Here is a 13,174-nt window from a genome sequence, read left to right on the forward strand (position 1 = left end):
AGGTTTACATCTGTCAAACCGTACATCAAAAACTCTTTCAATTTGAGAGAGCTTGGCTCTAGCAAAGTAAAATGTGATTTTGGTAGTGTCATCTGAGATTGGATGGGATTGATTGTATCTGCCCAGCAAATGCTTAGGCATGAGTCTGAAGTGTACCAAAGCTGGATGGGGGCTTTCAGATAGGGCAAAGATCCTCAAAAACTGAGACACTTTTTTCTGGCTCAGCTACTGACTTGATGACAGAGCTATGTGACTGAGCAGTTATATAAGAGAAGAATGCTTAAAAACTAGAAGGAAAGGGTCACCAGTCCTTGTCTTTCAGCACTAGCTCCCAAGTATCTCAGAAGAAGAAGCTGCTGTGGCTGGTGACTGGGTACCAAAATTGCCCAAGGCAGGGGATATATTTGTAATTGCTACCCCTATGGTTGTACCTCCTAATAATCACTATGGTACAATAGAAATATACTTCTCCAGTGATGGAACCTCAGCATGGAAGATCATTCAGAAGCCTTGGTGCCTCAGTTGGAGATGGAGATCTGAATTGTAATTTACCACTGTATCTTTGATTCCTACAGGCAACAATGATTAGGCAGTGAATATATAATGGTTAACAAACAGATGCTGGATTCAGCTGCATGTAAGATGGTGGATTGTGGAAGAGGTGTTCTTTTCATCGTAGTCACATTTGCTAATATCAATTGACCAGCTCCTTTTGCATATGACTTCCCTGGTCCTTTGTTGAGCATTTAAAAATCTCATTTTCCCAAACAGAAAGATCCACAACACACCTCAGATAAATATGATCAGGTTTTTTTGTTTGTTTTCTTTTCTTTTTGGAAGATTCCTTCTTTCATCTTAAGCTTCCTAATATAGAGAGATCAAGGGAAAAGGAGGACAATTCATTACCCTTCTCCCTCCTCAACCTGCCTGAGATCATTATTAAATCACCTCCTTTTTGCTAAAAAAAAAAATCCTTCCTTGACTCTGATGTCCCCTCAAGCTATCATAACTTATCTCTTCTCACTTTGAGAGAAAGTTTATAGGGGGAAAAATATCATCTATATTCATTTGCTTCCATTTCCTTGCCTCCCACTCGGTTCTTAACTCCTTGCTTTCCCCATTTTCTTTGATCTCTCTGAAGTATAGAATAGTGTGAACTGCCTATATTTTAGATACTTTCTCCTCCCTTGGTTTTCTTAATCATGATTTCTTTTGGATTCGCCTCTTCTGAAACTGGAATGGATTAACCATTTCTTCTGCCTCCTAATCAAGCATTTCCCCATAAGCAATATCCTGTTATATTGGGGGGGGGGGGGAAGCAATACCCTGGATCCTTATTCTCTTTATGAATTCTCTTTAAGTGATATTATTCCTTCCCATAAACTCAATTATCATCACTATGCAGATGATTCCTAAATCTCGCATATTCTGCCCTCATCTTGGATGGCCCATTGGATAAAGAGCTGGACCACGAGTATAAAAGATCTGAATTCAAATTCAGACTCACACCTCCTAACTGTGTGATTCTGGGCGAATCTATTTTACTTCATTTGTAATGTGGACATAATAACACCTTCCTCTTGAGGCTATTGTAAGAATCAAATGAGATATTTGTAAAGCATTTAGTATAGTTTGTGGTACATAGTAAACTCTAAATAAGTGCTAGCTATTATTATTAATCCCACTTCTTGATTCTAGTCTTGCTTTACAAGAAACCTGTTGGATATCCCTTTGATGTCTCCATCTGGATACCCATATAAACAAAATGGAGCTCATTGTCTTACCCCTAAATAGCCAGTTCAGGGTCATATCACCTCTGACTTCAAGTATTCAATTCAATAAATCTTTATTACATTGCAGGCACTATAGAAGCCTTGTACTAGCATCCTTATTGAATCCATCTATCCTCTACAGTCTATTCACTTTACAGTAGATGAATTAATATCCTAAGGCAGGCATTTAATTATGTCATTCCCATGCTCAAAAATTATGAGTGACTTGCCTCTAGGATACATTACAAATTCCTCAGGCTAGCATATCAAGCCCTCTACAGTCTAGCTCCCATATTTATTTCAAATTACTTCCACGTAGGCTTGCTTCCTTCCAACTAAAATTGCTTGTAGCCTGTCTGCTCCTTGACTAGAATGTATGCCCTCCTAATTTTTGTCTCCCCCCTCCCAAATCCTCTATTTCTTTCAAGGTTCAGTTTATGTATCACCTTTTCTTTTTACCTTTCCTTTTAACTCCCCTTTTAATACCTTCCTCCTCAAATGATCTTATACTTATTCATCTAGCCAGATAAATGTACCCACATGTGGTAGCCTCCCAAGAGAATGTAAGCTTCTTGAAGGCAGGAACTCTCGTGTGTCCCCAGATCTAATACAGTGCCCGGTCCAAGTTGGTGCTTGATAAAACTTTGTTGAATTACTTTAAATACCTTCTTTCCTAAGAGCATTAATTAGTAGCTCTTTCCAAAAATGGATGCATCTAAATTCAGTCTGCCTAGGCCAAACATTCTAAAAGCCAGTCAGAACAGAATTAAATAAGAGATACTGCTGGGAGAATGTTGAAATCCCTCTTTAATGAGCACTTGAACAAAGTAAGCCATCTCTTTTTTCATGGAGGTCAGATTCTTCTCTTATCCTAGGGTGAATGTGGTAGAGGACATAGAGAAAAAAAAAAAAATCTCTTCCTCAACCAGCCACAGAGTTCTGCTAACGAATACTGTAAAAAATGGGGCTATAGACACTACCCAGGATCTCTGTAAACCCAGAATAGCTACTTCACTGCCTGGACTTTAGGGGAAAAAAAGAAAGTTGTTCCCCACTTTGATTAAATTAAAGGAAACCACAAAGGATTTTGTGGTTATATTCTAACTACTCTTTTCAGGCTGGCCCATACCATCACAGACAGATGAGAATTTTTTTTTTCCAACTTAAATTCATTCTGACAAGTGGTAATTAATGAATCAATGTTGGCTTACCATTAAGTGTCTAGTAGGATGACCAGGCTCTGCATTTGTTTTTTCTTCCTTTCGATATTAAATTGATTAAATGACTTAGATGAAGACATGCATCAGTAACTTGGAATGAGACATAGATGACATGCTTATCAAATTAATGAATGATGTAAAGCTTGTAGAACTTGTTAATGTGCTGGATGATAGAAGCAGGTTTCCCATAGATCAAGAGAGGGTAGAATTATAGGGCCAAACAAACAATATAAATTGATGGCAATGTCACCTTAACCTGCAGTTACAAAAGGAGAGGATGTGAATTCCAGCCTCATCATACTGGTCACGGCACTTCTGAAGCATCTGGTTCTGTTCTAGCTACCACACTTAGGAAGGACATTTTCTAAAGCTAGAATGCATCTAGATTAGGACAACGGGATTAGTGATGGGATGGAAACATGTTATATGAAAAATGGCTAGAGAAAGTTTGAATGTATGTCTCCTGGAAAAGAAAATAAGGATTGTCATGTGGGAATATTAATCTGACTGTGTATAAACCCAAAGGATAAAGTGAGCTTCAGTAGATGGAAGCTCCTTGGAGCCAGGTTCCAGTTCAATATTCAGAATAACTTTTCTAACAATTAGAACCACCAGAAAAAGGAAATCAACTGCCTGAGGTGATTAATAAATATCTGTGTTCTTGTTGATTGAGGAAATAAATCTGGGAGAATCTAAGTTGAGCCCCTGCCCTGGTCCAGTGAACCTGCTCTGGACAACCTGGTCATTCCTGCCAAGAGCAGAAGGCATTTGTTGTAGCTCACACATAAGACAAGGCTTGAGGCATAAGGAGATGGTCAGGAGTGGGAGAACAGAACAGGAAGAGAGAGATAATAACATACAAGATGTGAGGTACAGTGGTCATGGTGAGAAGAGAAAAGGAGTTCTATCATGGTTCTGCAAAGAAGATTATTACTTGGTCTTGAAGTTCCCAGCCTGGTTATCTCTCTTAAACAGTGGGAGAGATGGCTGAACTCCTATCTCCTTTTTTGGAGAAGTGACCCAAACCCCACCTCCAGATCTCCCTCATTGGGTCTGGAAGCTATCTCCTGCATAAAAAGCCCCTACCCTGGTTCTGAGAAGCAAAAAAATCAGCCCTAAACTAAAGGTAGTGGACTGTAATTCTAAGGCCGTGGGCAATACATACTTCTAGCTATACATTCATACTCAGAGAACCCTCATAGGCTAGAAGAGGCTAGAAAAACCTCTCTCTGCGTCTACACTGAAACAGGTGAAAAGTAGAAGGTTTATAAAGAGGAACAGAGATTCATGTTCTAGTGTCTCTGATTGGTTTTCCAGTTTTCAGCACCACAGGAAGGAAGCCACCCAACAGCAAGGGGTGTAGCATTCTATGCTAGATATGGAGGATTCCAGAAGAGGAACAAGGAGCGGAATCCTTCTGAGATGGGCGAAGAAGGAATGGAAAAGAAGGGATGAAGTACCAAGGAATGATAAAAAAACAAACTCTGGTGTTGGCCATCACTGGGAAGATGGGATATGCCATTTTTGTCCCTGCTTGTTAAATTTTGAATGTGAGCATTTGGACCTCACAAATTGGCCATGGCTGCAAATCAGAACTTGATTTATTATTTTGTTGATTGTCTAGACTGAAGAAAGTAATGGAGAAAATGTTAATGATGCCAATTAAATTTAAAAATGTGTCCTACAAAAGTATTTTTTCCCTCCTCATTAGAGAACCATTTGTTAATCATTTACCAGCATTTCCCTGGATGTGACCCAACTTTGCCTCCTCTGATTAATTGGCCCTTTGGTGTCAAGTCATGGCCTCCATTTTTAGAATTTCACCATAACAGAAGTATATTCGAGGTGACATGAGATGTTAGAATCATGAAGAATAGAAAACCCTTACTACCCTTTTTATATCCCCAAGAGAGCCATGTGGCCTGAGGCCTGATAGCTCTTGAATTTGATTCCCAGAACTCCTGAAGGTCCTAGAGAGCAATTTGATGACAAGGCAAGTCACTGGCAGACTTTCATTGGAAATTTCCTCCCATCCAATTAGTCGATTTTTTTCTTTAATGAGAGTTTGTTTGCTTTTAATACTGAAGTATTCTATATCTGTAATTCAGTCATAGTAAAGCAGTTTCCAGAGATCTCTGAATCCAGAAGAGTAGCTATAGTCTTATATTGTCATAAGATTAGCTGAAATTACCCTTTGTAAGTCTAGGTAAAGATTAACCTTGGATTCACCTCAACCACTAGGTGCATGCTTTCAGAACTTTTATGTCTCAAAGGTATTCCAGCTCATGCTCATAGATCTCTTATTCATTTTAAATGTAGCTCTCTGGTTTTGGGACATTAAAAAATAATAAATAAAAAGGCTGCAAGCAAAGTAGTTCTATGTGGGAAGCATTTGAAAAAACTCAATCTGCTTTCTCATGAGGGGAATATATGGCTTGTATGCAGACACTTAATATATTGTGAAGAAGTAGTAATAACATGATGCAAATAGGTGGTGCAGTGGATAGGGCATTGGGCTTAGAATCAGAAAGTCTCATCTTCCCGAGTTCAAATCTGGCCTCAGGCACTTACTAGTTGTGTGACCCTGGTCCAGTCAACTAACTCTGTTTGTCTCAATTCCTCAGCCATAAAATGAGCTATAAAATGTCCAACCACTCCAGTATTTTTACCAAGAAAGCCCCAAATGGGGTCACAGAGAGTTAAATACAACTTAATTCAACAACAGTAACGAAAGTAATAACATCAACCACTCAATATGTTTTTAATCCCGAAGTCCAGAATTCTAAATTAGGAAGGCCCTTTTGTTGACCTTGGAAGGACTGGTGCTACACACAGCTAGTGAGTTTGTTAACATAGCCATCTCACAAGGCAGGATAAAGACACCCAGTTTTCCTTTGTGTTTGGGATTGTCTTTGTAAAATGCTTAGCCCTGTTCTAGCACATAGTAGGAGCTTAATAAATACATACTTGTTCTCTTCCCCTACTATGTTCTGTGACATCTAAAGCTAGCAGAGGCAGCCTGTAGAATAAAGCACCAGAGGATTATCGGCCTTGATTGTTGAGGTCATTTCTCCTTTTCCCTTTACAGACTTTAGTACCCATCGTCACCCGCCATCTTTGAGCCACTCCGAGATTTCCTAACTTGCTCTTTCCGGTTGTGATAGGGCTGGCTCTCTGTTGTCAGGTTATATAAAGGCAAAGGGGTTGTTTTATCATTCTAAAAATAAGTTATGTCCTGCTTTATTATTGAGGAAAGTTTATGCCTCAGAGAAATGCACACAGACAGATGGCTTTGTCACAGAAGCAATTTATGGCCTGAACTTTCTGAGGACAACTCTATGGCCATTTAAACCCTCCCCCTACTCAATGGGGGGATGAAATGAGCCAGGCTGAGCAGACTGAGGACATTCTGACTTTTCCTCTTATATAAACAGTCTCTTAAACCTCTCTTTGAAAGCCACATTGAACTGAAGGATCTCTAGATCTACCTTATCTCCCAGTAAACCAGGTTATCCCACCCCCAGTGGCAAGACCACCAAGGAAGCTCACTGAGAGAGGGAGAAGGGGAAGCGGAGCTGCAATCCCCAGGGGCTCTGGAGTTCTCAGGCTGTGTCTTAGCCCAGGGTGGGAGAGGGGAATGCACTTCTTTCTGTGGACTTGGTTGACCTGCCATAAACAACTACTTCTTTGGCTCCCTGGTTGGAAGGACCTGGTTAGCTTAACTTCATAACTGGGATCTAGGTGATCCAGATAGATTTCTGCTCTCCCTTCACCCTGCTCTCCTACTCCCCAAGTTAAAAAGAAGGATAAAATGTTCTTGGCTTGTGACACCATTTCTTGGGTTGCAGCCTCTTTCTTCATAAGCATGCTTTCTATTTGGACTTTCATTCTGCTACTAATTGATTTTATAACTTTGTCTAAGTTCCTTCCCTACCCTTCTCTTCCTCCCTAAACATCAGGATTATTTTGTTTGTTTATTTTTAAACTTTGAGTGTCTACTAGGTAAAACAGGGGATAGAGTGCCAGCTCTAGAGTCAGGAAGACGCATCTTCCTGAACTTAGATCTACCTTTAGGCTTCTATTGGCTGTGTGATTCTGGGCAAGTCACTTCACCTTGTTTGTCTCAGTTTCCTTATCTGTAAAATGATCTGGAGAAGGAAATGGCAAGGCACTCCAGGATCATGCCAAGAAAACCTCAGATGGGATCATGAACTGTCAGGCATAACTGAAAATGATTGGACAACAACAAATGTACCATGTCTATAGTGAGCACTTTGCAAATATTGCCTCATTTGATCCTCAAAACAAAGCAGGTGCTATTATCCTACCCATTTTACAGTTGAGTAAACAAGGGTAGACAGAGCTTAAGTAACTTAGGCAGGGTCATATCAGTAAGTGTCTGAGGTTAGAATTTTAACTCAGGTCTTCTTGATTCCAGGCCCAGTGTTCTATTCACTGTACCACTGAGCTACCTTCGTTTCTCTGAGGGAATTAGAATAAATTATCTCTTACTTCTATATCAACTCTAATATTCATGACTGATACTTCCTTCCTTTCTCTGACAAGGTAACCCACCTTCTCTCCAGTCCAGTCACCTACAAATAAATTAATCTGTCTCCTTAACCACAAATCAATAAGAAAAAGTTAATCCCTAGCCTGAGGGCTAGTTACCATTTCCCTTCCTCCCCTCCTCCCCAACTTCCTTAAGTTCCATTCCTTGTGGAACATGTTGGGAAGGAAACTGCTTCAGGCTAACTTTCCTTCCCTGTTCTGGGAGTCCGCCTTTGCTCATGGGGTGACCTTATCTGGCTCTATCTTCAATGTGTTCCTAGAGGTTTCTAACTGGGCTTTTCTCCTTAATTAACTTCTCTCTGCTTGTTTTCCTTGTAGGATATTCTACGTCTCCCATGATTCTCAGGATCTAAAGATCTTTAGCTACATTGCCAGAGATGGTTCCAGCAACGTCTTCAGGTGTAATGTCTTTAAGTCCAAGAAGAAGGTAAAAAGGGAGGGGAGGGTTAGTATTTTAATCAGGTAGATGATTATTGTTATTGTGGTGGTTTTATTCTCCCATGTGTCCAGAGCAAACCCAGTCCCACCTATCTTGCCTTAAACAAACAACTAAAATTCCTTTGAATATTTCTCATTTGACTTAACCTCACCTTTGCCCAAGTTATGCTCAGTGTAATCTGGATTGTGAGAGTGATGTGACTTGATGGGGATGTCATGGATTTGGAGGAAGAGTTCCTGGGTTCAATCTTGGTTCTGTTCCTTTCTTCATGGGTCACAATGGAAGAGATTACATGGTAAACCAAGGTATCATTCTTTTCACTTATAAAATTAGTGCTTTGGGGTCCATAGAAATCCTATATTCTTATCCTTCCACAAGCACTGGTGGGCTGGAGCCAGATCATCCTGGCTCAAAGAGAAGGAAAAGAAATAAGCATTTATTAATGTGCCTACTACATGCCAGCTACCCTGCTATTTGCTTTACAAAGATCTCATTTGACATAACAACTCTGTGGGGTACATGCTATTGTCACTCCCATTATTGAGGAAACTGAGGCAAATAGATTAACTGACTTACCCAGATCATTGTTGTTGTTTAGCCATATTTTTTAGCCATGTTTGACTCTTATTGATCCCATTTGAGGGTTTTCTTGGCAGACACAGGAGTGTTTTGCCATTTACTTCTCCGCTCATTTTATAGATAAAGAAACCAACACATAGAGTCAAATGATTTGTCCAGAGTCACACAGTTAGGACGTGTCCAAGACCATATTTGAACTCAGAACTTCTTGATTCCAGGCTATATCCATTGTACCACCTAGCTACCAATTGATAATTTTTCAGTGTATTTACATTTCAGAAATTCAGCAAATGATACAAATCAAGGCTTAATTTATTCTTTTGTTAATTGTCTAGACTTAAGGAAATAATGGAGAAAATGTTAATAATGCACATCAAACTTCAAAAGCTGTCATGCATACATGATTTTTTTTCCCTTTGGAGAGCTTCCAGTTAAACAGTTACCAATACAATCCTGCACAGAGATGTTTAGTAGTGCTGCAGACTGTTAAAATGAATTCTGCATTAGGAACAGGTGGAAGAATGAGGCTGGGATGAGTTTTAAGGACTTTTTCCTGAGATGATATTTCAACTTTGTTCTGTGATTTGAACCTAGGGCTTGGGCTCAGGACAAGGGGCTTTTGCCTAATAGCACCCACTCAGTTTGGTGACTAGAACCTGGAATATTCAGGCTTGTTGAATTTAGGATCCTTGTATGTAGCTTTAGGCAAGTCAGTTACCCTCTCTTCTTAAATAATTCCTTTGGCAATCTCAATGTTCCAATAAGTGACAGTTTTTGAAGGTTCATGGAACTATTCTTGCCTATCCATGAGTCATCTAGCTTAAAAACAAAATTTTAAAAAACATTCAGGAAAGAACTCTGTTGGCTAGGTACCTGCAACAACCTAAGATTTAGGAGATCCAGAAACTAATGCTGACCTGAGTGATCTTAAGTGAAACACTTCATCTCTTTTAGCTTGTTTCCTCATTTGTGAAATGAAGAGGCTAGATTCAATACTCCCTGGATTATAAAAATCTTAACTATATATCTTTTTTTTCTCCCTTGGTAATCACAACCTCCTCCCCCAACTGTAATGGGATAAAACAAAACATCCTGCATTGTTGCTACTGCTTTCATGACTGTCAATTAATTCTGCTGGGTGGGGCAGGGGAAGCACACAGAACAGGTAGATTTTCTCACAGAGGCTACACTAAGGGCCAACAGTTTTGTGAACACCTGTTCTGCTTCACAAATATTGTATAGTACTTTAAAAAAAAAAAAAAAAAAGAGGTCAGAGTCTACTTCTCTTTTTAGCTAGTAACTAGGTCTTTGGAAATTGCTTGCCTCACCCATTGATCTTGGAGACCAGCCCAGAATATAAGGTTCTTTTTACCTTGAGACCCGAGGCAGCCCTCTGTTTTCCTCCTAGCTTGGCTGTCCATCACAAAGCACTGGGGCCAGTCAGTCCTGCTCTGGGTGACTTCCTCTTCCTTCACCCATGCCTTAATGAGGTCCTAATTCTTCTAGGAGTTGGCTTTCCCAATCCTGCTTGGCCAGTGGCCATGCATCTGAGTGAATTATTTGTAGTCCTGGACTGCCAGGCCTGTGTCAGAATTCTCGTGATGGTGGTCAGGGCCGATGTCCCCATTGGGAAAGAAAAATGAATTGTTAAACAAAGGAAGCAAAAGCAGGGAGGGGAGAGGAGCAAGCTTCCGGATATTTATTTTTTAAGGTGCTGTTGGTTAGAGGAGCTTACCTTTGGGAGAGATAAAAATACCAAGTGAGGGAAAAAGGATTATGGGCCATAAAGATGAGGGAATGACCTGGGGAGGTGCAGGCCCTGGGAGAAATGTGTCACACAGAGATGTCGCTATAGAATGGCTCTAGTCTGCAGGTAGAATTGTGGATGGCTTTCTTCTCTAGCTCTAACGGAGATTATAATAAAGTTAAATCCAATTACAAAATGCCTAATATAAGGCATATAATGGATTTGCTAACACTATAGGTCTTACCCTAGTAGAAATCCCTTAAATGTGTTTGGTGGTCTTATTCCCCAACCCCTGTGCTGTAGCAGTATCATTATATATTTTAGATTGTTTGATGTTTACTTCTCAGTCATGTCTCATTCTTCCTGACCCCATCTGGGTTTTTCTAGGCAAAGATGCTAGAGTGTTTTGCCATTTCCTCCTCCGGCTCATTTTACAGACAAGAAAACTAAGGCCATTCGAGTTAAATGACTTGCTTGGGGGTCCTACAACTAGTAAGTATTTGAGGCTGGATTTGAACTCAGGTCCAGTGCTCTGTCCATTGCACTACCATCTAAGCCCTATGGAGCCTGATGAGAAGAACAGAAACTGCCCTGACATCTGTTGTGTTGTTTTTTTGTACTATACTTCAAACAAACAAACAAAAAACAGAAGTCCACTTACTAGGAGTGTGGGAGATAGGAGGTCTTGTGTGATATGGCAAATGGGAAGGGGTCCTTGCATGAGAATCCAGGTCTTTTCTAATCCTGTGCTGTTAGGACTAGATTATAAAGCAGGATCCTCTTACAAAAAGGCTTATAAGCTCTTTTCATCACAGGACCTACAAAATAGGTAGTGGATAAACATTTATTAAGTGCTTATTGTGTACCAGTCAGTGGGGTATAAAGAATAGCAAAAACCTAGTATCTGCTTTCAAAGGCTTCCCAATCTAAAGGAGGAGACAATACACATCAAAACAAAATTGTTACTTGGGAGATATATACAGTGTAAATGGAATATAATTTCAAAGGAAAAGTACTAACAGGACTTAGAGGAGGGCAAGAGTTGGAAGAAACTTTGAAGAATGAATCGTAAAGGACATTAGGAAAGAACTTCCCCTACCCTCACCCTTGTTTTACAGCTAAGAGAATGGGTCAAAAATGTTGCAGTTATTTGTCCATAATATCACAAGGAGCAGAGAAAGGGTTTGAACTCGGGTCTTCCTACTTTAAAAAAACAAACCTGGGTCATTTCAGTTTTACCCTGCTGACTTCATAGTGTTTAAAATGCATCCTTTCATCAGGGAGCATGTTCTTCTGAACAGATCTCCCAGGAAGGCTGACCCCGCTGTGTGCCCTTTGCTGTAACCAGGATTGGACAGGCAGGGTAGGTGGGGGTCCTATATGAAGCTGTGATGGGGTGAACACCTAACACGTTCTCTTCCTGAGTCTCTCTGACCCCGACAGCACCACACTGGGGGTATTTGCTGCTTCAGATTAAGCTGGGCTATAGCCTGGGCTGTGGGTGATCTCCTTGTCATACAGCAGCCCTGAGAAGAAGGTGCCCTCCTGTCGTTCTTCTCTCAGCCCACCGGGGATGCAGCAACTGTCTGCCCTGATTAAGAGGGGATGTCATTTCCTGCTTATCAGCCCATCAGTGCGTGAAGTGCTGGTGATTAATAACACCCATAATAATCTCTTTTATTATCTGCATGGGCAGCTCCTTGAAATAATTTGGCCTGCAATCAGGACTCAATTGGCTTGGGTGGGGAGAGCTCATTTCCTCTGGTGATGCTGTTCCTGCTAGATTGGGGGTTGAGGGGGAGCAGGAGCAGCTGGGTGGTTGCTGAGCTGGCTTTAAGTTGGCAGTGGATTTTTAGTGATAATGATTATTCTACTAAGGGATTAATTACCTGCCTGATGGAGCCAAAGAGAGAGAAGTCAATCTAGATTTCAGAGGGAAGGGCTTGTTTTTAAAACTTTCGCATGTGAATTTATTAGTGAGAAATCCATTAGAGACATCACTAAGATGAAAAAGGACAACTGGGTTTTGCTTTGACAAGCCATTTTGTTTTGCTTTTGAATGAGGAAATCTTTTTAGGGATGCTGAACATTCGCAAACTGTTGACACATGTCCCCCTCCCTCCCAGCCTGAGATTCCCTGGCGGTCTCAGTCCTTCCAAAGGTCAAGCCATAGGTGATAGCCAAGGTCAGGGTGCCTGAGGTTCAAGGCAGATTCTTCCACCAAAATTCTTTTGCCATATCTCATTCTGATATAGCCATGACCATGGAATCACAAAGACTCTGTCAGCACAGCATGAGCCCTGGTAGGATCTATTTAGCTTCAAGGTTATCAAGCTTCAATCATGGCCCTAAAAATGGACAGTGTGTCTGTTTTCCAAGAGTGAACCTTGCTACCTTTGGAGGTGCACATTTCACAGGGAGATCATTCACAACAACTTTCAAGACTGGGCAGCTGGATAGTGCAATGGGTGGACCTCTTAACACAGGGTCAAAAAAAAAAACCTGGGTTCTTATCCTGTCTCAGACATTTAGTAGCTGTGTAACCATGGACATTGATTCCACCTTCCTTGTCCTTGATTTCCTCATTTATAACTGGGGTTTTATGATAATAGCAATTTATATCACAGGATTACTGGGATGGTCAAGTGAGATGATGCATGTCAAGTGCTTTGAACCTTGAAGTGCTATATAAATGATAGCTGCTGTTATTCTTAATAAATTTTAAAAAGGAATTGTGATTTTTATTGGTAGAGAAGTTCTTGGTTGCTGACAAAATTGTAGATCCTTGCAGTATTAAAAACAGGACAAATAATATCCAAGAACAGCAGAAGTCACTGGCAACCTC

At 40.5% G+C, this 13,174-nt stretch overlaps 1 protein-coding gene across 4 annotated transcripts in view; it reads left to right on the forward strand.

Moving 5' to 3' along the window:
• LOC100922210 (carboxyl-terminal PDZ ligand of neuronal nitric oxide synthase protein) overlaps positions 1–13,174 on the forward strand; it is a 374,239-nt gene that overhangs the window by 287,724 nt on the left and 73,341 nt on the right. For all 4 annotated transcript variants that reach the window (XM_023501741.2, XM_023501743.2, XM_031936789.1 and 1 more), the window contains one exon: positions 7,883–7,991. In XM_023501741.2, coding sequence (XP_023357509.1) covers positions 7,883–7,991 — 109 coding nt within the window. The remainder of the gene's footprint in view (positions 1–7,882; positions 7,992–13,174) is intronic.

Source organism: Sarcophilus harrisii, chromosome 4, assembly GCF_902635505.1.
Source record: "Sarcophilus harrisii chromosome 4, mSarHar1.11, whole genome shotgun sequence".
NCBI lineage: Eukaryota > Metazoa > Chordata > Mammalia > Dasyuromorphia > Dasyuridae > Sarcophilus > Sarcophilus harrisii.